General features: G+C 44.0%; 1 protein-coding gene across 1 annotated transcript in view; it reads left to right on the top strand.

Annotated features, from left to right (window-relative positions):
* The window catches only part of T265_14314 (hypothetical protein), a gene marked incomplete at both ends in the record, with an annotated part of 45,645 nt that overhangs the window by 9,040 nt on the left and 9,189 nt on the right, over positions 1-27,416 (top strand). Inside the window, 7 exons of the mRNA XM_009173092.1 lie at positions 1,256-1,363; positions 4,413-4,741; positions 8,288-8,442; positions 9,673-10,000; positions 16,084-16,398; positions 19,211-19,338; positions 23,569-23,666. Of these exons, the coding sequence (XP_009171356.1) occupies positions 1,256-1,363; positions 4,413-4,741; positions 8,288-8,442; positions 9,673-10,000; positions 16,084-16,398; positions 19,211-19,338; positions 23,569-23,666 (1,461 nt within the window). The remainder of the gene's footprint in view (positions 1-1,255; positions 1,364-4,412; positions 4,742-8,287; positions 8,443-9,672; positions 10,001-16,083; positions 16,399-19,210; positions 19,339-23,568; positions 23,667-27,416) is intronic.

The following is a 27,416-nucleotide window of genomic DNA, read 5'->3' on the forward strand; positions in this document are numbered from 1 at the left end:
TATCGATCGATCAACCCAGTAATCTGCACACCATCTCTGGATGAATTTTTGTGTCGCCAACTGATTGCTAAGCCTTTCGAACTTCACCTCACTAATAACTGATTTTCCTACTTCCTAGTAAGCACTGTTGTGTGGCATCAAAATAATCTAACGGGGAGAAAGCAACCATACAACTGTTTTAAAAAAGTTTTGAAATAAATCTGTAGGACAAACGCTTGTGGTGGACCAACCGCCCCCGATGAGGTCGTGTGCGAATCAGTTTATGGATGCAGCGCTTCGTATAGGAGAGTTAGACCTGGCAATCGGTCCTGTTTGTCTTATCTGCCGTGGGATACACCACTTAATTTCGATTGCGCCATAGTGTGGGCGCATCTGACAATTCGCCTTCGCAAATCCATCATTTGAAAACTATCATAGCTCAGGCATTCCGTGGAGTGAACCAACACAGTGCTATTAAGGAGCGAGTGAATGAAGAATGGCGAAATGGGAAGGGATTTCTTCTAGTGGCGTTCAGGGCTATCTGCTTAATCTCTCCGATATGATCAAATAAACACTGGATGTAGTTTATATCGCTAGTCGGGATCGATGCTAGGAAATCCATGCCTGGAGGTAATGACTGCGATGGCCCATATCAATGCCTGAAACGCCAAACAGCGGAGCAGTGCAGTATTGTATTAAGTCCTTTGACGGTCACCCAGGAGGCATATATTTTGGTAAACCTGCCGCACCCAAAGGACACCGAGTTCCATTACTCTTTTGAAGGTATCTTGCGATGCATTCAGAACGCCATATCTTCTGAGGAATGTTAACGGTAAACTTGATTTGCTTGAGTTAAGGTGGGATTCATATAGAAAATCATGGGCCTTGGTCGCACCAAGCAAATAAATTACAAATAAATATCTAAATCGTTTTGAGGCGAGACACACGAACCGTTGGATTTTATTTGCTCAACATGAATGCTGCGCCGTTTTGCGGAGAAAACTACTTTCAGCGACATTTTCGTATGTTGTTGATTCCTGAACCTCCCAGTTCAGACCTGTTCTCCATAAATATCATTTTTGGCCGTTTTGTTAACTTCACTTGTTTCGGTTGTGCCGAGGACTGAGCAAACGCTGCACTAGCGGACAGAGGTTTTCTCGTGATCCTTCAATGCATTTCAGTTTTTACTTTGTCTACTGTATTTTTGTTAAGTAGTGTAGCCACTTCGTTCTGTTTGGTTCCTATACATTTCGAATTTCCTTGTTCGCCCCTGCAGGCACCAAATTCAAACCCTGCTGGGAAAGAGCCAATGCCCGTTACGACTTTGTACCTACAAATCTGCATGTGAACCAGGTAGCTCTCACGGATGTTGATGGACAGATTGGTAAGTAATATTATTCTCTGGCCTTTTTTCGTCACTATGGTTCTCCAACACCCTGTTTTTAATCGTGCTTTTCATTTACTGCACTGGGGTCGCATGAAGGCCTCGGGTTGATTCGGCAGTCGCTCACTAATAATTAAAGTGCTTAGATGTGATAACTTTAAAGTGTGCCTGTCTCCTTGCCCGGATGCATCTGGTCCAACATTAACTCATATTCCGCTTGTCATTTTGGGATCCAGGTGGGTTGTCACTACCCAAACGTGTGCCGTAATGCATTCAAACACTTTCAGTTTCGCCCCGGGCGCATTTATACTGGTCCAGACAACATCTTCATGAACGAGACGACTCTACAAATCACGGCACCATTCTTGAAAAGCGTGAAAGGACTATTGAAGAGATGTTAGCTTTTCTACTTTATTCTGCGGTCCAGTTAAAAGACATGCTCATTGCATGGCATATGTGGTTTAAAAGAACAGCCCATGAAGACATTTAGAGGGAAGAAGGGAGGTCAAAGGTTAGTGCTGAGGCAAGCAGAGTCCCAAATTACTGAGGCGGTTGGCTTTTTACCTTATGTATGCGAATTTATTGAATGCTCGTGTTGCTGTATAGTTATTGGCACTTCTAAAAATACCTCGTAGGATCACCGAGTGCTATTTTGGTTTGTGAAGTTCTTGTTTTCTATCGTCACGAGTTCCTTCTGAACTCACCTGGGGGCGGTTGCGCTGAGATTTCTCCATGGTTCGTTTCACCTGAGCACTTTGAGGGCGCTGTAATTTGTTACAGTGATAACGTGGACTCAGATCCTTGTTTCATACGGTTTGCATGACGGTCATGTACCTAAAGGATACCAGATACAATTAATTGAATTTTTTTAGTTATATTCTCTTGGATTGCTCCGAAATTTTTTCGTCAGCACTGAAGTCCTTTATTGCTTCTCGGGTCATTTGTAATTATTGGTGGGATTTGACGTTGTTGGTGTGTGGCTCAGGGTCTTTCGGTTCGCACGGAACTTCCTGGTAACATCAAGCAAAATTCGAACAATTTGAATAGTCAGAAGTGCATCTAGAAATAATGGTACCTTTCATAGGTGTTTCAAAAATCCAGAAGGAATCTTTTTCAGACACACTGTTGGATGGTTATAGAATTATCAGTTCTAGGATTGTCCACGCGGCATTTCACCGATATGGTAATCTGTACATCTCGCTCTCTGCGTTGTAAGGGAAAAAGAAACGAGTTTTCACTAGTCACCGAGGTATCAGTTTATCAGACTAACAGATGAGTGGTCGTCTGACCCCAGCCAATGTTCAGGTTCCTTTAATTGGTGGCGCGGTAACAAGTTGTAATCAGTAGTCCTGTTTTGTATCCAGTACATTTTGATTGACATTGATAATCAACATGATAAACAAGAGATTCAACTGGGTGAGTCTCCCGCCGAAACCAAATTGAGTGTATTTGTCGAAATCTGTGCAGTTTGGGTTCAATTAGGACATAAGGTCAAAGGAAGCTCGCGGACCTTTCTGACGGGCCTCAAGGAATGTGAAACCGGTGGTTGGCTGTCGAAGAATTTTCAACACTCTTCTGAGTAGTGTATTAAAGCTAACAATGTATTAAAGCTAACAGATTGTCATCAACTCGCCACTACGAATCATGTGTATGTGTAAAAAGGGGAGACACCCACATCAGGTAGCAGAGTAATGCACTAGAGGAAAAAGCAACCGCTCGGCAGTGTACATGGGCGAATGCCCACCGCTCTTATGTCCCCATTTATGTTTGATCCCGATTTGAACGTTAGAAGGTTGGAGATTAAGTCTGCCCCCACATCTTATGCATCCTTTTGGCTGGATTTGGTTGTATTCATCATATATCGGGTTCCTTTTAACCACAAATTAATGTTACTCGCCAGTACTCACTGCGTACGACCGTGTCTCTCTCTCTATTCTGGTCAGTTTTGTTACTAACGGACTGAATGCATTTCCTTAAGGTAGTGTTCGTGTGATCTATTTTTGGATGTATTTTAAAGCTACTGCTCTCCACCAATCCTAATATTGCACACTTCCCAGTCGGTCCCTCCACGTGATGTTTGTCTGTAGTTTTTCGTTTCTTTGTGTTTACTGAGTTCGAATATAATGTCCCACTCAAACGGAGCTCACTGCATAATGTCTTTTTCTGCTTCGCTGCTCAAGTGTGTATAGTGGAAATTCTGGAACTATCATGATATATCCTCCTGATATACCTCCTGATTTCTTATTTAGTCATTCGTGGCTTCTATCAGTCTATCATGAAGTTAAAAAATTCAAATTCACGTGACCATCAACCATTATTTTCTGCTAATGATAGCAAATCAGTACATCAGAACAGTCTTATACTACTTTGCTCAATAAGTAGGCCGTTGTGGTTATGTGGAATAGTGGTGTATGTGGAATAGTATCTCCAATTTTGGTTGTTTTTCTCGAAGATGTCTCCAGTTGACCAGGTTAAACAACTGTAAACCTGAAACCAAACATTCCATTATTACTACAATTCATCAGTTGACAACACAGTTTATTTTTAGTAAAGACACTTATCGTCCACTTAATGGAGGGTTTAGTAATTGCAACTACAAGTACAATTTTCTCCTCTTCACTTAATTTTGTCGAAAGCCGTTTTCACTTCTAGAACAGAATCTCGGCCCTTACCGATACCCATCCTTATTCCGTTCTGCTCTCTTATATGACCTTTGTATGCGATTGGTCAATCGCCGGCGACTAAAGCTAGCTGTCCAACTGTTTCTCTCTTTTCCACCCTCAAGTCTGCTCATCGTTCCTATATTTTGAGAGTGATTGTTTTGCTGCTCTTATTTTATATGTTAGAGGTACTTCCTTGGATGTACAATGCTTCTGATGACTCGACTTTTTTCATTCTTTTGAAGGATTTCGCTTCTCGGAAGTCTGCTCCGAGCGAACCAAATGTGGCCCCGGTAGTCCAGTAGTTGGGGCTATATAGTGCTATTGTTTTCGCCCATCCGTTGTTCATGTGAACCTTTTTCCGCACTTTCATTTGCTTTCACTTTCAGTGACTTTTCACAACATTACCTCTGTTGGAGCCTTCACAACATGTTCCAGAGCTTATAAAGCCGGTGGCCTATTCAGGCAGGCGGCCGACACAGCTCATCTACCATCTACGTATCCACCACTGCGACTCTCTGCGTCCCAAGTGGCGCTGGAGTCACCGATAGCATCTGCCGCCTGCCTGTTGGAAACCTCTGGAGTGGGAAGAGCCAACGCACTTCTATATCGTGGTGCCGGAGCGTTGGCTGTTCTTCGCAGTGATCTGTTGGGACTCGTACAACGATTGAGTGCTCGAGATCAGGCCGAGCCTTTGGCAGAAAAGTTACGAAAAATGGTAACTATCAATACCCAATATCATAAATTTGTTTTGTGCGTGCGCTCTCATGATCTAGCATACACACATACGACGTATATTACCTGGGAATATCTCCCGAAACACTGCTCCTTCAACACTTGTTTGTGGTTTCTGTAGCCTCCTGTGTTTTTCTCGCGTGATATCTCGTGTTGATTCACTATCTGATTCCAACCAGTTTCGTTCTCTGATTGTGGACAGTGATTGTTTCTGCTTCCTAGAGACCATTAGAGAATACAGTTTAGCAGAAGTCTTCAATTTCGAAAGAGACTTGTTGAAAAGGTCACTTACTGGACCACACCTAACCTACTCGCTTGACTGTACACAGTAGGTTTTCCGGTTTGTCGCATCTGCCACCGGACTCCGTGGTACTTTTGACTTGGCACCACGTATAGCGATATGAAAGCCTTCTCAAAGCTTGTGCACACCTTGTGCATTGTGTCAACGCTTATTTGTGTAGTTTATCGACTGTACGCCAGAAATAGGTAAGTACGCGAAACACATGGCGGGATATCAGTTTAGCCAATGGGATAACGGACTTGACTGGCCTAACCGTAAATGGGGTTGTATCGAGCCCAAATTCAATGTATCGGCTATGATTGGTTCACATAGGCTTTATCCTCTTTCTCATCCAATCTTGTAAGTTCAATCCAGAAGGACCGGCCGAATGACATTGCCTGCAGTAAAACTGAGTTGATGCGGTGGCGCGAAATGGAAGATCACCAGCTTGTATCCCCAAGTGGTTCAGTATCAGTAGACTGCGTGATTGAGTGAAACAGAGAAGTTCATAGCTATTGTGCATCTAATTTAACGCCTTCAACATGGCTAAGGATATCAAAACTCGAGATGGTTCAGTGATTAACTTAATGCTTGGAAGGTGTGCAGTTTGATATCCCGACCGCTCCGGTATATGCTTGGGCAACTTGGCATTATCTCAATCCACACGCTTCATTTGAGTGGCATAGCAGCTAGATACCGAAAAGCTGAACGATTGTTTTCATTGATTAAGGGGATCAGACTATTATTGGTTCTCCATACGCACCCGCAGCAACTCCAGTGGTTCAAGAAGGTATACAATAGATTGCTCCGAAACTGAGGCGATGATGCTGTACACTCATCAAACGGCTAGATGTAGTGCACAACTCATACGGTTGGTGAAAAATCTTCGACAGCCCACGATAGGTTTCGCTCTTCTTGGAGCTCAGTAATTAGGTGCTGTTCCCGAGTTTCCGCCAACCGTATGTTCTTCTCGAACCCAAATTTCACGAAATTTGACCTATACACTCATCTGCGTAAGAATTTGGTTTTGACGGGAGACTTGCCTGAAACCCAGATGGTGAGCCCCAAGAAGGGCGATATTGGTCATAGGCTATCGAGGAGTTTTTAGCAACCTTAGGAGTGATGTATTAGCCCATACATACAGTAAATCGTGATATCTCGAATATCGTACCGGTGCAGCACATTCAGTTGAGTAAAACGTCATACATGAGAGTATCAAACGGTTATTTTATTTTCCAATCTAAATTGCGCTTAAGCTTCCATTTTTCGGGGTATCCGTCTGTGCTATTCACCAAATGGCATCAGCAGCATTGTTTATCATTCGCAAGCTCGTTATGACGAAGTGGCACGTTCCTGATGACTGCTGTTTACATCAACCAACGTTAGAATAGTACTGTAAATAGTACTGGTCTTTGAGGCGGGTATTTTAATTGAAATGCGTATGAATTCCGGTGCGAATCCTGTCAACCCGCCTCACTCAGATATTACCAGTTGTCTCTGCTTGAGTAGTGTGTGTATATCTGGGCATAAAAGCGTTGGTTCCATATCTTTCTCAACCTCTGTCCTCAGAAACTTCCTTTAGAGTCGAACATGTATACCTAATGAATGTACAATTTGTCTTCTGTCATGAAACCTTCCCATCTGCTTTCCCTCTGTTTTTTTTCTCCCAATGCATTTATCCTCCGCCTTTTCGGTTTTCACCCACGTGTTGTTGTTGTACACACATCCGTATTCTGGTCCGAAGAAAGCCGGCAACGATGAATAGGGAAAGTTCCTTGTTTCGATTTGTCCTGTCAGAGACCGTTTTGGGAACACTTCTGAAATGATCTAATATATTTAGGTTTAATCCCCCTATCTTAACAACCCTTCCACACAGTGTACAGTTTTTCTGTTCTCTACGGGTTGGTTGATGTAAATGGGAACACTGTTCATTGTTTGGCTGTCCGAAAATAATTGTGACATCGTTTGTTCAGATTTTAGGTTGTCATGTTATGTCATCTGGTCCTCTTTTCAAACCGAAGAGCGATATAACTGTATCCCATAGTTACCTCGATGGCTTATCACATCGTTTGTGAAAGCTACAACGTTAGTTTTAACCCAGTGGTATGTGAGAACTTGGTACGCTTTCGTCAATATACTACTAATCCTGCGGATTGCATTGCTCTCGAAATACTCATAATTCAGATTTCTTCAATTCATTGGAAACGAGTTATACTCAAAGTCCACGCGAGCCTCCTGCGCTCGTCAGACCAGGGGCTTTTAAGCAGCCGCTGAGCTGCACAAAGGTACGTTTCGTGGTCCAACGACAGAGAGAATCCACCATCTATGAATTTTAGCACTTTTATTGCTGTGATCAGATGTAGGTGTAGGAGGTGATACAGAGCGTATGGTGACAGCACCGCGTTACGGGACAATAACACAATCAACCACTATCCGTCCGGCATCGGTTCAAAGTTTGCAAACCAACCTCCGGATTATTTCAGTGTGGACGATTGAACGTGAACGCAGGCCAACTCAAGTTTCGTTATTAGTCATCAATGCAGGGAGCATTCGTCCTCGGCTTCATCATCCTCATCATCGTAGAGTGCGGCACCAACGCCGTTCACCATTTGGCCACAAAATTTTGCAAGCCTGAAAAGAGTGACCGGTAGGGGACTTGGTTCTAGCCCACCACGATCATTCAGAGCTGTTTCCGCCTCTAACTGCTCACCGCGACGGTTAAGTACCGCTATGTTTTACTAGTGTATTGCTTTCAGGGGTTGTGATGATGCTCACTGAGACAGCCGAGACTGCACGAACGCCGCTAAAGTGGTTGGCTGCCGATTTTAAGGAACGTTCTTTTTTTTTTTTATCTTGAAACTGCTTTTGATATTGGAGAATCTAGAAATGATTTATTATTATTGCTCGTTTAACTTCCACTACTTAAATACGAGAGACTGATGACATGCTACTCTAATTGCTGTAGTGATTTGAGTCTCTGGTAAACGTCAACCTGGTTGCAGCATTTTTCGATTTTGCTTGTCCCAAGAATCGCTGCGTAGGGATATTCTAATGCATCATGTTTACCTTTGTTGGAATCTTTGGTTTCCTTAGGATGTTGCATCTAGTGTATTTCTCGCCGATTTGATATGACCAGATTTTTGGATGGAGGAATTGCAGTTCTTGGTGGACTTTTTTTTCCCTGTGTCTCTCGCATGGTTGTTTTAATGTTTTCTCATTCATTCATTCATTCTTGTTTTTGGCCCCTAGGTTGTTTCAATGCAAAGCGTCTTTACCGACGGTCTTCTTAACAAGCCACGTGAATCAAATGCAATCTTGGAAGACTTTAGTACTCTCTCAAAGCTTTTGTCCGAATTGGATGTTCTGGACAAGTCGGAGGGGACAGCTTCGCCAAACAAAAGCGAGTGCGTTTTATCTGCTGTTAGTCGCAGGTTTTTACTTCGCATTTGTTAAATCCGCGTGTAACAAAACATTATTTTTCATTGTTGTTTAATATTGGTGTAACCATCGACGAGATGAGGTTCGACGGCCACTTGCAGTGTTTCCCAAAGAGACCATATGCCCCTTGTCGGCCAAATCTAAATTTTTACTCTCATACACCAAGCAACTGAGGTATTAATGCAGAAGTTTGGTTATTCTTGGAATAATTCAACCTTTTCTGATTAAGGCTGGTCTCAAGCTTTGTTATGCGCTCTGTGACAAACGATTAGCATGAAATGGATTCATGCAATACAATTACTGAATCATTTTCTATCGAGAATAGCTGATTTTAATCCCTGCTTTGAGGTGGTGAAAGCAAAATAGGGTGAATTATCTGTGACACTGAAACAGGTATAGAAATTGGGGGCTTTCTACAGGAGCCCCACTCCAGGGCGGAGTCCTCTCGAACACCCACCTCCGCGTGCTCGGTTTGCAACCTTGCAATCAATGGTGGTGGGGTGACGTCATTTTTTACACAGATTACTTTGTATTGTTCATTGCCCTCATCGACCCTGAGGTTTCCTGCAAGATCGTATCTAACTACTGGGATTTTTGATGAACTCATCCTGTTTCTGCTGTGAAATATGGGTATCTGTTTGGTTGTTAGTCTGAAATCCACCTACCAAGCTCGGCGAACGAAATAAAAACATGAACTTGTTCGTTTGGAAGACAAATCCGGGTAACTTTTTCAGAGGGATAACACTAGCTTCTAGGTGTTTCTAATGCTGATCGCTAGAGTCTTTTTCTCGGAAGTGTACAAATTCTACTACTGCTGTAATCCTCTAAAAATGCCGGACTGGACTGCGAAAATAACCCGGCTTTTTCGCCAAAGCGTTTTGTTTTTATAAAGACCGCGTCAACCGTGTTCCGTTTCGTTACTTGTCGTGATACAATTAAAGGGTCCAACTAAAAAGTATATCTTTTTGCAAGTTGATCTCTTTTTGGGATGTACCTCAAGTACCAAGCACAAGTGGTCTTCTATGAACTGTGGTCGCCCGTGAGTGGTCCATTCGGAGGGGTACGAGTGTATTCTACAGGTCGAAAATTGTAATACTGTGATGCATTCCGCATCTACATAGTTTGTTGCTAATTGTGTAGTCAGACCTGTTTGTGTGGTGGTGGCACATACTAAAACTCGAATTTTCCATTCACAGATCTCCAGCTTCGGGTTCCGTGAATGTCGCTCAACAGCGTGCCAACCTTATTGCAACTATAGACAAGGCAGGTGAACAGCTTTTGTCCTGTTTGGACAAGGCCTGGGATGCTGGCTCTGAAATTTTATGGAATCACGTCTTCACCGGTTTCACAGGCCTTATCAGACCTGACCCAAACTTGGAAGTGGGCTGGAATGCTAGTTCCTTGATAGCAGAAGCTGAGCGAGTTTCCACGGCTAATGCAACTGTAAATGTGGACAATGCGCTGACTGCTTTGTCAGTGATATATGACGCGTTCAACTACAGGCATCACGCTTGCCTTTGTCAAGTAAGTTGATGCTGGCTGAATCCTCATGCTGTAAGCTACTTAGCAGAACCCGAATATCCTCTCGTAAAAACAAATCCAGCCAAGTTATCAGTGTTTCCATGATGACCCTTGTACAGTTGTATTGTGGTTATGGCCACAGCACTCCGTGTTCACCGATGGAGTGCAGAAAATATCAGAAAGTAGTAACACATTGTGAGACAATACAAAGAGGTAAACTGAACCAAAGTCGCGGACCTGTGACATCACCGACAATATTAATGCAATATCGCCTGTTCGGTGTACAAACGAGTAAACGGAAAATTTGGCTTCAAATTTACATAAATGTCGTTTGAACAGTGCTCCTTCTATGCTGGCGCCATTAATTCAGTGGTCCACACCAGAGGGGCGAAATATTATTCTCGAGTTTCGCTCTTATAGGAGCTCATTCGCGGTGCATATATCCGTGGTCGTACCGGGAATTGAACTCCGGACATCTCAATTCAGTGTTCCTACGGCACTGTTTTCATCTCTTTCAAGTGATGAATACGTGATAATTTAGTCACATCTTAGAGGGATTTCGTAAATTGAAAGAGTCATGAAATCCGCAAAATAAACTTGGAAAATGTTAGGAAAATGTTTTCAGGTGGGGACTACGATGTGTGCCACGGCGACTGATGGTTGACGTATTGAAAATCGCGAAGCATCTCAGTGGAATAGAATAGAAGGCGGAAAACTCGCTAGTTTGTGGAGAACATATATAGATCAGTCGTACGGACACCTGTCGGTGTACGGTTATCAGTGGAGAGAAGTAGCTTAAACCTGAATCGCATAGCACCAGTCGACCAGGAAGTCCATGTAATCTCAATCTTCTAATCAAGATGATGATGATGCGCCAGATGAATCATCGTTTTAGGCGACCTGAACCCGATGAAAATTCCCTTAATCCATCGGGCATACGGCCTCGACACCTCTAATCGACACGATATTCAACCATAAGCCGGAAGAGATCTTCATCATGGGTTCTCTATCTGCCTTAAAACCCGGCAAACCTGATAGACTACCCATTTCATTTGACGAAGCTATTGTGTTAAAATCGAAGCATCGCCCAGGAATGAACCCACCGATTGTTTATGAGATCTTCAGAAACGTGACTTCTCTCTTACAATTGATTGGATATGCTCCATAACTATTGCTATGCTGAACTCTATCCTGGTCTTGTATACACTCCTCGAAACAAACCCTTTTCACCCCTTATCACTATTTCCAACCGATGAGGGTCATATCTCCCGCTCTCTCTTGATCCATGGTTTCCTGTAGAAAGTGCCGTTATTTTTTCAGAAATGCGTATGGGTCGTTCTGTTTAGACCGTTTCCATCCCTCATCGAACTGTATCCGTTCGACACATTGGATGCCCGGCAAAGTAAGTGAACAACTCTTCGGTAGTTTGCGGTCTTACGACCTAGCAAACTATTGCCACCGGGTTCAAGTAAGAGGAATCAGACGCCGGTGTATGAAAACGGGTTAGGAATGATTGATTCTAGTCTCCGGTGTTCGTATTTGATGTAAACCACGTGCTTATTCAGCGTAGAGCACGGAAATTCGCCGGTTCAGTCGTTCAACTTTTCCATCATTTCGCTCTTTTAAACAACGAATCTGAGCCCTAGCTAGTCTGATCATAACTGTGTAACCATGTGCATTCTCCTGTATCACACCTTGCTTTCATCAGAGTGGACGGAAGTTTGCCGTTTTGTCTTGCTTTTGGATGGCAAACATTTGTTCGGGGATGAACTAAGTTTACCTATTTCTCTATAGTGTGGGTTTATTGGCGCTTACTACAGTCAACGTTGCCGTTTAGGCTTTGTGCTTCACAGCGCTACATTTCCATTATTTCCGGTAAACATTGCATGACTCATTTGAAAATCAGCTTCGTCCTGTTTTGATGATAATCTTTGGAGGTTGAGTTAAGAAAGCTCCCAGTCTGTCCCGGTGTCCCCGAAACTTTGGCCGGGTTTTAATGGAAACATCGGATTGACAATATTGGGGTACGTCTAATGATTTTAGGAGAAGGGAACTGTGGTGACGGACGAGCTGCTCACGCTCCATAGGTTACGCTGGTTAAGACATGTACTTCGGATGCTAGATGACAGTCTACCTCTCAGAGCTTTTTTGTACAGCCCTATGTTAACCAGAAGCAACCGGGAGCTGAGTCGTGTGTAACCTGGAAATGAAACATGAAAGCAGTAAAATAAATATAGAGACTTACTTGAGTTGACAACTGCGGCCCCCCTCAGTGGGGATCCCAGAACTCAGCCTATCAGTAGTTAATATCGCTCTCAGACATGATTCAGTCACTCAGTCAACGGCTGGAGATAGATCAGTGGTTGAGGTGCCAGCTTATGGAACGGTAGGTTCGTGGTTCGAACCCAATCTAAGCATCGCGACAGCTCCTGTCTAGGCTTGGACAACCTGGCTGTATCCCATCTTTCGTGCCTTTTGTTCTCCTTTGGCATGGCAGCTAGGCACCGAAAGAGTGCTACAACTGAACGACATTCTTCCCGTCGGTGGCGCTCTTGGATCAAACTCTCGCCTTTAATGCGTAAATTCATGGTTTCCCGTTCCTTCAAGTAACACGAACAAACTGATCATGCCATCGCCTCCGATAACACTCTATGTGGCTTCGTTTTCCTATTTCCTGTTGAATGTAGCTGTACTAGCTACAACTAACGAACCCTGCGTGTATTGTCTGATAAAAATGAAAGAGTAAATAGATAAATCAATCAGTCAATGAATCATCACTATCACCATTGGTGGCGACCCCCCAGGTGAGAACACTGATGCTCCACTGGCGTGCAACATTATCAATGTACTTGAATAAAAAAATGGGACAGCGAGAAGAATTTAGAGCTAATCTGCCACAAACAACCGAGATGCCCACACCTTTGGCACTGTCAGACAATCTGTGTATAAGCTGACAGTTTGAATGTCATTGACTTCGGTTAACAACCATATAGTTCAGTATCACCAGCTAAACACGGGGAGGGTCACACAGACATCATCCCGGAAGGCGGACAACACCAACGGCTCTCTTATTTCGTAAAATCCTTCATTCCTTTTGGCCTTGTTGTATTCCATGCACTTCTAGGTTTCTCTCACTCCGAGTTAGGCACGGAGAACAGAACTCTTCTTGGAAGGCGGTAAACTGGCCAGCCAGTTTAGCATACAGTGCCGGATGCATCCTTTGACAGAAGTGTCCTCTGCTTCAACAACAACAACAACACTTCTCTCGATCCACTCATTGCGAATTCGCTGGTCCCAGCCGACTCCAACTCTATTTCGGAGATACCAGTGGCCAAAGATCTAAAGACGTCTCATATCCTGTGCACGAAATGACCAAGTGTTGCGGCAACACAAAAATACAGCACTCACTGTAGTGTGATACACGCATCTCATGGGACCCAGTGGTATGCTTCTTTGGTGCCACAAATGGCCTCGATCGGTGAACAATTCCAGCCTTTGAGATTTGTGCATTTACTTCGTCCGCCACACTGTCATGGGTACTGCAACATCCAGGATACGCATAGCGTTCAAAAACTTTTAGCACCACTCCTTAAATGCTCAGAGACTGTCCTCTCAAACCGTTCAAATACTATACGTCTTTCAGCATGACTGCACTTTGTGGTCGCGAGCCACATCCCGAAGAACAGGATGACCTTGGTTGGTATTTCTAGTAATACTTGCCCTTTTCTTAAAAAGTGATGACAGTTTTGTCTGCATATTCTACGCTGACATTGCTCTCGCTTGGAAAGATCTGAACACCGGAGTTTTGGAGACCTTCCAGTGTTCACCTCATGATCTCACCAACAACGAAATCAAACAAAAATGGAGAGAGTGTACATCCTTGTCAGACACCACTGCTTGTTACAAAGCTTTTTGTGAATTTCCCATACATCCTCTCGTGTATGTGAATACAAATAACCAATGACATTCACAAACTTCCGGGGCATACACTGTTGCTTGAGCCTGCTGAAAAGAACTTACCGGTCAAAAGAATCGAACGCACTCTTGAAGTTAAGGCACGCCAAGATTGTATGACGTCTATACGCATGCCGCTGCTCTGACATTTGACGAGTCCGTAGTCCCACTCGTTTTTCGCGGTTCTCGTCTCCACACGCTGTCGTGGGACGACGTGGGATATGCTACGCAATGACTGATTACAACAGGGGTCAAGCTGATTCCTCTATGATTGCCGCTTATGCAACGAACTTCTTTTTGGAAATGAGCAACACTTTTTGCGACGGTCTTTTTCGCTCAGACAAAGGAGGCAAATAAGTTAGGTTAGCACCAAATTAATATTTAACCTCCATCTTTGAACACAATGGATAGGAGTTGACCAGAATCAGAAGGCTGACGTTCGCTTATTCTCGAAGATCTCGAGTTTTCCAAGTTCACTGTCCAAGGCTGCGTTTCGAGTCGGGAATCCAACTGAGCAACTGTAGGTGGTCAGTTAGGTGGTTATTAAAAGGTTGAAAGGTAGGCGAGCTGTTAACAGTGATTACTTCCCTCACCGGAGACTACATTTGACCTGTTGCGCGTATCAGCTGGAACGATTTACACACATTCTCCTTCATCTTTCCAGCTTTCTGGAACCACCAAGCATCTAGAGGCGCAAAGATGCTCTTTTTCACGTGAAGTGTGACAGTTCGTCGAGTGTTATTGCACTCATAGCTAGGTGGACTACCTGTCAAAACTTCCTGCAGTTTTAGTGTTGCTCGAAATCCAGTGCTTTGTTCTACAACCGAAGCACCTTTAACCTTACTGAGTTGCGGATAGAAACTTCAACTATGAGCACATGAAAAGGTGCTGTCCGAAGGAAACTTCAATTCGCGCATTTGTATCTCCGGAAACCACAACTGTATCTGAGCTCTCAGCCCGCTGCGAGAAGACGCTTAATACTCTAAAAATCTCTGAGTGCATCAGTCTTTTGTGGAGTAAATAGTTACGGTGAAGAGGCAGTGGTTATCGAGGTGCTGACAGCCTACTATCACTGACGTTAATAAACGAACTGTACGAAACCGACTATCAACTGGCAACCATTAAATCAGAGACCCTTCAGCTCGGTGACTTAGAAAAATGCGAACCTCAGCAGAATGAATAGATGAATAAATTGGTTACTTAATGAACGATTTAGTGAACAGAATGAATGAGGCTCCTTTTATGGCACACGTGACAGTGCGTGTTGGGGTGCTCTCTTAGTGGGATCCTTATATGCAGTCCTGAGCACGTGATATCCAGTTTGCGTGCTTATGCTTTTACCTAGCTCGCGGGATATTTGACTACTTACATCTTCGAAGCTGAGTGAATTATCCTTTAGCTGAGAAAGGCACCAAGTGTCCTGAGTTATGGGACTTCATAACGCTTGAAGTAATTTAGTTTCAGTCTGTTGGTAATCCATGTGTTTGGTCGTCTTTTTAGCTTCTAAGCTATGGTGCTTTTCCCACTCACTTCTATCCCCTCCAACCTCTTCTACGAAGTATGGCAGTTTCATTGGTGCACCTTTAAATGTACCTGCCATATCGCTTATTGTTTCCCTCGTTTCCTTAATCACGCCCGCCAGACCCTTTGTTTTTGTTAGTCCCCATAGAAAAAAACCACGTCAGCCCAAGTATAGACAAGTGTGTTGGCCTGGCAACGCCGTTGGACTTTCACTCAGTTGAGAAAACTGACAATTCTGTTCTACTTGACCGTCTGGTTTCTGTTAATTTCCTCAACCAGCTGAGTTGGGTTTATTATGTTTTATTTAAGAATTAAGTTTTTTTTCTTTTCTTCAGGGTGCCATTGTGAGATGTTCCTATGTTATGGGACACCCAGCTAATTTTTCGGAGACTTCATGGTGCACTTCATGGTATACTTACTGACTCCTAACGAGGAATTTCTGTTACGCAGTGCATCTCTACTTTTCACCGTCGCGCTGTTGATCAACCTTATGTAATTCTGGTAGACCGTACCTATTCGGGTTGTCCTTCCCGCCTAGTAAAGTTCTTTTCATTCTTACCAGATGGTGCCCATTTTAATTCTCCAAACAACTTTTCTTGTTATTTTCTCAGGCTTTGACTTCGGTGCTCGCTGCTCTGGTTTCGATAGTCCCTCATTGGAATCGTACACGATGGGAACAGGTTGCCGTGTGTGGGATTCTAACCCAATTCGAAGGTCTACTGAGTTGTTACGGTAACGAGCTTGGCATGATCGAAGATTGGGCATGGGCAATAGAGCACCTGGCCAATATTCGCATTGTCCTCAGACCGTCACAGCCTTCAGCTTTGGGAACTGATCCCACTGGTTCCCAACGAACGACTGCAGTTGCTCGTAAGAACGATTCATACACGATATGTGCCAAAATGACTGGTGTTCATGAGTGCGAAGTGAGTCATCTGTTCTTGGAAATCCGTGTCTGATTTTCAGCTAGGCATTTGCCGTTTGAATGCGTTCCTTTTTGGTCATAGCGGTTTGTCTTAGACGATCGAAACGGCCATCCAAATGTGCGTTGAATTTCTCTGATCGAGATACCACGTGGTTTTCTCGTTAACTGAGGTTTGATTGCCTACTGTGCGGTTACACTTCGTTTGTGTGGCCTCCTTTGCGGTTGCTACCTGGAGCGTTAGTAGAAATCTAGGAATATTTGAGATATGTGTGACAGATAAGGTCATTTTTCGTGAAATTGTCGAGCTTTAGTGCTTTGCTGACTCTTTCATTTTTAGTTTTTAGGTAAATTAACGTGGTTGTACGGGATGGGTGCACCAATGTTCTCTGGAAGGGCCGTTAATGATGAGGATGATTATTTGTGAAGTGCGTTCCGGGAAATTCCAGATTTTGGACATTCGAGAGTCGGTTTTGCCATCGAATGTCACGTGAATAAACTCCACCTTCACATCCAACCGGGCAAATACTGCATGTTACATCCGGGTGTGAATGACGAATGAGAACATCTGTTCTCCAGCTGGAACACAGAACTATGTTCTCAGATTTTTCTCACCGGAACCGAACATGCTTCAGGTGGATTTCCGAGAACTGACTTTGCTATTCGTTAAAGTCTTCTACCTCCCTCTTGATCTGACACGTGTCTATTCTGCAGGTATCCCGACTCACAGCGGTCACCTTGTGGTGGTCGAGCTTCCGTGCTGCAGTGATCCTGCAGGCTACACTGGCGAAAACTCAGTTCCTAAGGGTTCAACCATGCTAGGAAGGCCAACGGGGCATGGTCCGACGAAGAATAGCCAGTCCCCGTACTGCGAGTAATCGTATTGCGAGGAGATTTGGAGGTAAAGTCGTACTGTCCTGTGCGATAGGTCTGTGAAGAGAAAAGGTCGGTCTCAAGAACCGCACACCCGGATCGTCCAACGGTTGACCGTGCCCGCCGTTTCGTTATTCAAAACGGTCGAAATATTTCTAAAACCAAGGATCCCGGTCCTTCCCAAAAGGAACCTGCGGTGCTCAGCCACTCAGGAGGGAGACAGTAATGCCTAACTCCCTGCGCCAGGCTGGCCATCTGCGGCCAAGTATTTCAGAGTCAATGGCTTCGGGAAGACTCCTCCAAGAAAATCCTAACAATAGCTGTCTAGCGGTCCAGCCTCTTGAGTTAAACACTGAGGGCAGGGTCCCCGACCAAAACCATACATCCTCCCACTATCTTGTAGGTCAGACTTTTGAGTCAAAGATACAAAGTGGGTTACCTCAACTAAACCCCCTTCTTCGGCCTGGACAACCGGGAAGTATCATTTGCCCTTGTAGTTCTTCCCTCACCAGCCTTCCCTCTCATCCCATCCCAACTCATCGTATACTGCAGTGAAACGAACCCATCTACCGATCCCATAGCCACTGTTCAGTGTCTTAACCATCGCCCAGGAAATGAACAAAAATAATCACGTACTAACCTCAAAAAATCTGATCCATGTTGCGGCCTTCAATGTCCAAACTCTATGTCAAATTGGGCAACAGGCATACGATGTATGTTGTGTTTCCGAAACACGCATACAAGACCCCACTTCGACCGTGCTCCTCAAGCCTCTTAAGAGGTGCTCAGATGTTCCACATTTCACTCTTCTGACATCCGGTGATGCTGACGCAATGGCTCGTGGTATCTATGGTCATCGGGGGTAGATTACTGAAACAGTAGATTGGTTACCACTTACTCCCCTATGCGGTCGGCGTTGTTTATCCCAAATTGTGTTTAACCGAAAGCACTCCCATATATGGACGACTCCGCAACAAGGCCACTTGAGAAGTCCTCGTGGTTAACTGTACTGGGAGGTGGGCAAAACAATGTAATTTGCAGCCAACAGGTATAATTAATATTACAGTACTCTGTTGATGACTAGCGTGACCGGGAGTTTGTTCCCTTGGATTAAGAGATCAGATGCTATCTATCTGCTGCAGCTGTTCTGCCATGATAATCTGTGAACTGGTAGTTTCGGAGACGGAGACTGAAAAAGACACTTTTACTTTCCATCACTTGTAGCATCTTGCGCTATTGGTCTTCAATGCGGTCGCTAAAGTAGCGGAGAGTCGTTGGGATCATTATTTAGTTTAATCCTAACCTACTGCTTGCTGTTGGGACAGTTTAGACCTGACGACATTGGTCTTGTTGGCTATGAGGCGCACAGTTATTGGTATTTCAACCAGATGCAAATTCCGTTGTGTCGCAGTTAGACGATTTCGGATGTTTTGCACGGGGAAGGACTTTTTTTTATACACCATCGTAAACAGATGTGCTGGACGTGATGTTGAAACATCCTGTTTATCAATCCAGCCTTTTTCCCATAATCTTATGTAATACTCCACTCTTACACTAAGCGTTCAACTGGTGATGCGATCCCAATCATCACATTGCCACCAGATTGCCAGTTCCCCCCTACTTGCAAGGTTCGTAATGAAATGGTTCGGAATGATTCTGTTACTGGCCTGATTTTCGCACGCTGGTTAGTGGACCCTCTCCAAGCGCTGTCGATTGGAAAGACAATAGGAGCTTGATCATTCAAGATAGTTGAAAGTAGTTGAAGCACCACCCCAATCCAGCAGTTTTGTCTATCTGAAGACCGATTATGGAGAATGATGACTTATAATGCGGTTGGTTACTGGCTTCCTGGTTTGTTACTCGCTTTTGTCGTATGTCGATCTATTTTATCTAATACTTTCCATTATTGTTGAAGTATAAATCACTTGGGTTTTTACTTTGAGGTAACTGTTCCTTGGTCCTCGTGGACGGTTGCACCTAATGAGATTCAGGCACGTGGACGCGTCCGAATTCGCATCCATCCGGTTTCGTTTCTGGTGGGAATTAATGAGCAACAGAGTATCGCCGAAAAGTGAGTTATTGTCCCTTATACAAGCCACCGACTGACTGCAATGGGAAGGATATGTGCGAAATGTTATTCTCTCTGTCCGGTAAAAATTATCGTGACACCCCGAGTTTGTAGAAAATGGGTGTGGATGAAAACCAAAGTGCAAGTACAGTACCTAGTGGTCGCCACAACACACTTCAATTTGACTTTAATCGTACAGAATAGGTTGATGAAATCCGTGGATTATGTGTTCCTCAAGAAAACTATATTGAATATTGTTGATTGGCTTCGGTAGGTTTGGGTTGGTGGACTGAGCAGGTCGCATATTTTTTAGGTGAGATCATTTGATTGCCTGTATACTGTTACAAGGGCAAGATGGCTTAGTGGTTAGGGTGCGAGTTCACTGATCGGAAGGTTCGTGGTTCGTACCCGATATCTGCCTCTCGACTTCCTCTGTCTAGGCTTAGGCAACCTGGCATTATCCCAGCCCTCGTGCTTCCTTCTGGTGACGGCAGTTGGGCACCGAAAGGGTGCTACAGCTGAACGATTTCATATTGTTATCCTGCATAAGTAAGTCAACATTATTGGTACGCTGACCTATTTTTCGTATGTAGCCGTCTTCTCCACAATGATTGACGTAGATATAGTTCGTCGATATTTGGGTTCGATGATGTACTTAGCTCATCGACCTCATAGTTCCTGAATATCCTTCGTGCGATTTTGGAAATACCATTTAGTTGAGTTCTGCTTGCCCGAAACCTCACTGTCTAGTTTCTGCCAATAAATTCTCTAACAGTGTGATCAACTTTTGTCCGCCCGGTAAAGCTTTTGTGGTCGTTTCACAAGTGATTCGACAGCCACGCTGGTATTCTGTGCTTACGAATGCTAATTTTGGTTATCTTTCCTCTAAATAACTAACGAGAACCAGTTGGCGGCGACGGATAACCCTACGGTCCAGGAAACGCATTGTTTTTTACTAATGCCTGGTTTAGGTAATTGATTAAACCGGGTTAGCTCTCCATCATACACAGTCAGGCTCATAGTCGATCGACAAAGCCATTTTCCTACTGCGAAGAAATATACCAGTATTGTCTGCGGGGATGGGAACAATGTATGCAGCTTTATTTCAAACCTTTCTGTGTTTAATTTCTGTGAATTTAACATAATGGAACCAATCTGTGCACGCAGCACATTTCGCACTACGACGTGAACGGTAGTTGAACTGAATTCAATATCAGTATTGTTGTCAGCTAGGGCAAGGATTTCTTCCGTGTTAATCTCGATATCGGGTAGAGGACGACCGTTAAAATCGACGACCACTTTGTTGTCGTCGAAGTAGGCTGAGTGGACAATAGTGCCAAACTAGCGAAGTTGCAGCTTTAACGCAGCGCTCAAAATTCTACCTGCTAAACTTCACGCATTGACAACAGAGAACCGCAGCCCTCGTGCTTCCTTCTGGTGACGGCAGTTGGGCACCGAAAGGGTGCTACAGCTGAACGATTTCATATTGTTATCCTGCATAAGTAAGTCAACATTATTGGTACGCTGACCTATTTTTCGTATGTAGCCGTCTTCTCCACAATGATTGACGTAGATATAGTTCGTCGATATTTGGGTTCGATGATGTACTTAGCTCATCGACCTCATAGTTCCTGAATATCCTTCGTGCGATTTTGGAAATACCATTTAGTTGAGTTCTGCTTGCCCGAAACCTCACTGTCTAGTTTCTGCCAATAAATTCTCTAACAGTGTGATCAACTTTTGTCCGCCCGGTAAAGCTTTTGTGGTCGTTTCACAAGTGATTCGACAGCCACGCTGGTATTCTGTGCTTACGAATGCTAATTTTGGTTATCTTTCCTCTAAATAACTAACGAGAACCAGTTGGCGGCGACGGATAACCCTACGGTCCAGGAAACGCATTGTTTTTTACTAATGCCTGGTTTAGGTAATTGATTAAACCGGGTTAGCTCTCCATCATACACAGTCAGGCTCATAGTCGATCGACAAAGCCATTTTCCTACTGCGAAGAAATATACCAGTATTGTCTGCGGGGATGGGAACAATGTATGCAGCTTTATTTCAAACCTTTCTGTGTTTAATTTCTGTGAATTTAACATAATGGAACCAATCTGTGCACGCAGCACATTTCGCACTACGACGTGAACGGTAGTTGAACTGAATTCAATATCAGTATTGTTGTCAGCTAGGGCAAGGATTTCTTCCGTGTTAATCTCGATATCGGGTAGAGGACGACCGTTAAAATCGACGACCACTTTGTTGTCGTCGAAGTAGGCTGAGTGGACAATAGTGCCAAACTAGCGAAGTTGCAGCTTTAACGCAGCGCTCAAAATTCTACCTGCTAAACTTCACGCATTGACAACAGAGAACCGTTGTCGGGACGCGCCCAGACATGGAAAAAGTACATGCGCAGAGTGACGCATCCCCAAGGTCACCATCGGCCCGACACGTCCGGAAAGCAGGTGCGTTGGTGGAGCTCACCAAACACGCCTTAGCAACATAAGACCAGTGGAGTGGGCCTGAAAGTGATCACGACCGGAACACCGCCATTGGCTGTACAGAACGAACAAGTGAACGGCCATATCTGACCATTTAGTGATCCCATATATTTGCGCAGAAGCCATGTTTTATCCTGACAATACAGCCGTGTCTGGAGTTCTCCGTCTTTTTACCGCGCAGTCTGTCAGGCTCAGTGCAAGCGTAACCAATAGACGACCACCCACGATACAACAACTGTACGTAAATGTAGAGGTGGTCTTGTCAACTCGTGGGTTCTCCCAGATGTGTTCTTTTGTTCAAGTTATGCTTTACCATGTCCGATTTATTATTATTTTTCTCACTACCTGTAATCTAGTCATTTGGTTCTGTTGAGTCAAGTTGTTGGTGCATAGCATCGCTCACTGAAAATGGTCACAACTAACACAAGAAATCTTACATTTTCACTAACCGTAGAGATTTTGGGAACATAGAGCCCGAAATTTAAACTTTGGATCCTTTCGTTCTCAGCAATGCGAGTCTACAGAAATTAAAATTCAAACCAACCAAGCACTGAATTATACATTTGAACGAAATTTCAACAGATTGGAACACCTTCCTGAGGCAGCGGGTGCACGTTTTTCTTTTCTAGCTGTTTGCGTAATCTCTGTTCATATCTATACGCACTCATTATGGGTCCAATTAAATGGACATTGCTTTACCCATACAGCAATCCTTTAAACACGGACGACAGTTTGTTCACTAATTCCATAAATCACGAGTCGTACCCACCCTTTTCACTGGGTAGCATAGAGGTGATAACTGTATGAGAACAGCAAGTAAGAGCTTCTGCGTGGTTAGAAATGGTGAATTCATCGGACGTTCTTTTCTCTGCCGATGTACCTGAGATAAGCTCGAGACAACGACGAAATTATCACGTGTTTCTTCTCATTTCCGTTCCTTCGGTATTATGTGACACTTGCGGTGATAATTTTTCCCACTGAGGATCAGTCACGCTTTCGACTGTTCAAGCGCTCGCCAGACTAACGACAGTCTACTATTAGCGGATAGACACGGGTGATTCACGAACATTGCTTTTCGGACGTGTTTAAATATTGAACTTTCTCTTGCGCTTCACTGGAATGTCAAAAATGTGGATTCCTCTCATTCTAAGGTGTCCCGATATACTTGGATATATGTCCCAATCATGTCTTAAGGTAATATGTCCGAAACCAAAAGTGCCTTCGTCGGAGATCTAGAGATGACTCCATGTCAACCGAAGCTGTACTCTGAACCTCACTTACTCTTTGGAACATCTTGACCTGACATCAGGTCATCTTTAAATTCCTCTCGAACCTTTCAAGATTCCCATCAAACCGTCTCAGGAATCTTATGAAGACATTTCACCAAGGTATTTTAAGATGAAAACAGATACCTCTATGCGTTCTTCGTGCTTTGCTTTCTTGGACTTATTTTGCGAAAAAAAATTCAAAATGGGATCGGATGCTTTGTGTCTACAGATTAATATCAGCAACGCACTCAGATCGTTCGGATGCTTAACTTCCACAAAGGAGCACTTCGGTTCATCGATGTTATCATTTCGACTTTTCACACAAATGATGACACTAGTTATAAGAATTAGCTGCATTCGGAGGAACGGGCACACGTGAGCAATTGTCTTTGATGCCGTTTGTTTTGTTTGTTTTCCGCCAGGGTACACTCCTCCTAATGTTGTTTTTGTTTACTTTATTCCCCATATAGATTTGACAAAACCGCCGTACAACAGGCTATAAATAACCAGGGCTACGAGTGTTTAAAGGCCTATTTTGATCGCTACACTAAGCACTATGGTGCACCACGTGAGTTGTTCATTTATCTCTTATTGCACACCACCTGTACTGCACACTTACTTTTTTGTTGATGACCAGTTTGCAAGATGTTTTGATTATCGTTATCTGGAGGACGATAAGAAGTTAGTCACGCTTGTCGAGCTTTGGGATTTTTTAATTCTCGACTGGTTGGTACCGTTCTGCCCGCTCCGAAATAACGGCTAAGCGTCATGGCACTTCCAGCCAGTGACTCAGTCACTCACGAAACCTTGGGTTTTACATGGCAACGATTTTCGAATGGAGTCGAACAGGAGCGGACGACATTCTGGATTTCCAATTCTCTGACTACTTTTTAGGAGTTCAGTGATAGTGGATTTCGCTGGCTATACTTGCGCTTGTCCATCAGCAAATACGCAGCCCACCGAGAGCGTCTGTAGTTATCACCCGCCTGTGATCACGGTTGCCCACTCAAGCGAGGTGATTCACCAACCTGGAAATGATGCAGAAAGGCGTTTCTACATCTTAGTTTACCTCAGACATACATGTATGGGGTCTATCGAACTAATTTTGTTTTGATTCTTAAATGCTCTTAAATGCTGCAAGTCTTTGGCCTAGAAAACGATGGTCTGATGACATTCGGTCAGTGCGGATTTGTGCAGGATGTGGGGTTTCCTGGTTTGTGGATAGACAGTGGTGAGATGAGGCTATGATTTTCCATCACCAAACTGCCGACCTGCGGAAGACCTATCTTACGTGGTTCAGCTTACTGCTATCTGCCGACCACTATTGTAGACGGGAGTTAAGTCCAGCTATGGGCTGCGTATCGAAGCGCATTATTTCTAGCTGTCATAGGTGGAGTCACCGACGGTAGTGGATTCAGTTAAAGCGTAGGGACGGACTAAATACGATCGCTTCGAACAAGCCAACGTGCGGAAAATTTTCCGAAATGCGCCAGACAACAGCATTTAAAGGGACGACTTCGTTACACGAACACCATTTACTACGTAATCGGGGTGCATGTGCGGGAGTCTGACCACTGATTTACACCGTCCAAAAGATTGACAGTCCAAGTATTGCAGCGGCCTGAACGAACTGATCTTTAAGATCAGTGTCAGACGGTCCGTTCCGTGTCTGTACTAGTAGGCAAATGGTAACTGGTTTTACTGCTAATTGTACTCTGTTATGCTGCTCCCAGTATTCGGCAGCATGTTAATTTAGAATGTGCTTCTATCGTGTCGTGCTGAAGGGAGCACAGACGAGTTGACTGTCGCCTGATACACTAGGGTACTGTTTCACTGTAGAACTAAAAACCTTCTGAAGCTGAGAGTTATTCACTTGCCTCAAACTCCATAGACTTCCCAAACTGCGTAAAACGTTCCACTAGGACTAAACCAAAGGCCCCCCCAGCAAGTTAACTTGAGTCAATTTCACACTCCATTCTTCATGTGGTAACTTTTGTTCGTGAACCAAGAAAATATTAAAACGTCTTTTGGATTGACTGCAACGAGGAAACTGAGTTCCTGTCAAGTACTGGGGTTTGATACATATTAGCCGAAAGGGTGTGTGTAACGGTTCTAAGATTTTTTGACGTGTTTTCGGCTCGCAGGGCTGACGGCACCCGATGACGCCCAACGATGATGACTGACTTACAGTAGTGTAAAACAATAAGCAGGCCGAGAATCGCAACATTTTAGGAAACAAGGCGCCGGATTTTAAGGTTGGTAATGGTTTGTGGGATTGAGGTTCACTCATTTCTTGGATCTACCTTTCATTGGTTAGTCCGATCATTTAAACGTTGCCTCGTGTTCGGTTGACTTTTGTCAATGGTTTACGTCGTTAGCACTAATGAAGTTGCAGTCAGAGTATGTCATCAGTCAGACAGTGGATCCTGAGCAATGAACTTGTTTCCTATCATTGTCACAGTAGGGAATTTTTCTGTCCCTAAAATTCAACTCCCCCGCGAATTTCGTCCGTTTTACGTAGCTGTAGGTTTTCAGTTTCTACTCGGCAGTAATTTCACAAGGATACCAATGACCGTACCCACTGTCACCCAACCGTCGTCCAAATAAAAACTATTGAAATGAGATGGCGTGAACTAAATTGGTGGGCGTCCATAGCCGTCAAATGTCGGGAGCTTAGTACTGGCAAAACCGCGAAATTCTGACTTGGCGGTTTAACCAGCCAAGTGGTCTGCATTTTAGTTGTTTCATTGTCCAATGGCTGAACTGTGAATTTGTTGATTTGATGTGGCTTTCTACCACCATAAAGTTTCAGATATGTGAGCTCCTGGTTGGGTCTGTGCATTTAGTCTCGTAATCATTCGATCGTTCATTCACTTGCCGACCGCTGTTTATGACGGATCCACAAAATAACGCATACATGAACAAGACGGTCGAGAATATCCTTGCTCGCACGTGCAATCCGAAAATTGGGTGAAAGGAATCATCCAGGCTGTATGGCCTTTGAAGTTTACTGTGGCAAGTAGTCCTTCGCAATATCAGCTGAGTACATGTACTTTCGAGCGTGGTTGATTGCGTGGATGCCGCAGTCGTATACTGTGGAGTGAAGGCGTTCAGGTGTAGTAAACAGCATTGTGCAAGCCTACTGCGATATCCGTTGCAGATGAGTGAATCACTTATGAGCCATTGGGCACATAATGAACGGGCGGACGAACGAAAATACAATGTCGGCTGCAGGGCGAAAATAGCCAATCGACACTTTCGGTTGCTTTGAATCTCTTTTGATGGACGACATGTATCATCTATGTTAGCGAAAACTGCGGTATACAGAGCTCGTATTGGGTTCCTCGTGAAATACGCCTCTCCAGCACTGTTGATCAAACACAGGAGATTTCGCCATCAATGGGTGGTGTGCGTGCTGTTCTGCAACAAAATATCCCTTGTATCAAATGTCTCGATTTCTATAGGGAGCAAAATTCTTATTTTTGCCTGCACAAGAATTACAGACCGATAGCATTTGAACTCTTCAAGCATTTGGTCTCAATGAATCAGAAAATAATCACCGAAGATACTCAGTTATTTTGTTGGAAATTTCGAAAAGAATGCTACGAATTGCTCAGGTTATTTTGAACTGTCGATTCGGTGACGTTATTTTACACTTAACAATCTTACAGTAGTTTAATTATGCCAAACTGTTGGATGTGTCGGTGCGAAGGCAATTCCGCTTTTTTTGGAGATCGACGTTTGTCGATAGACTAGAAAACAAAATCCAGTCTCACCACCAAAGCCCTTGGATGAGGATCAAAAAAGCATCCAAACTACGTTGTTTTCCTCGGTTTTTTAGTTTATCGTGAAATGTCAATCGCATTGGTGTCTGCTTTGCCGACGTCCTAACTAGCTGCCTGTTGCGCCCTTCACCTCGCGGTGGCAACACATATCCAGTTCAGATAGTGGTTAGAAGTTTGTGATTCGACAGGATTGTATTGAGCGTATGATGGCTATGCACCACATATCACACACAGCCTCGCTTGTTTGGTTTCTCCCGAATTTAATGTGATGTGATGAATATTTTCGTTTTCATCCGTTTCGGTTGGTTTCTCATGTGTATTGCTGAACCGGATGCCAGATTTATATAAATTACTGTCTGGGCTAAGGACTTCAGAAATCTGCGTGATGGGTATGCATTTTTGCGATCTTGACGTAACACCATATAAAGTTGATGGGAACTCTGGCCCTATTAAGTGACGTTCTGTCGAGAAAAATTTTAAGAGTCGTTCTGACTCAAATGTGAGGCGGTCTTTGGACAGCACGTTAGATTGAG

Source organism: Opisthorchis viverrini (genome assembly GCF_000715545.1).
Source record: "Opisthorchis viverrini unplaced genomic scaffold opera_v5_172, whole genome shotgun sequence".
Lineage (NCBI taxonomy): Eukaryota > Metazoa > Platyhelminthes > Trematoda > Opisthorchiida > Opisthorchiidae > Opisthorchis > Opisthorchis viverrini.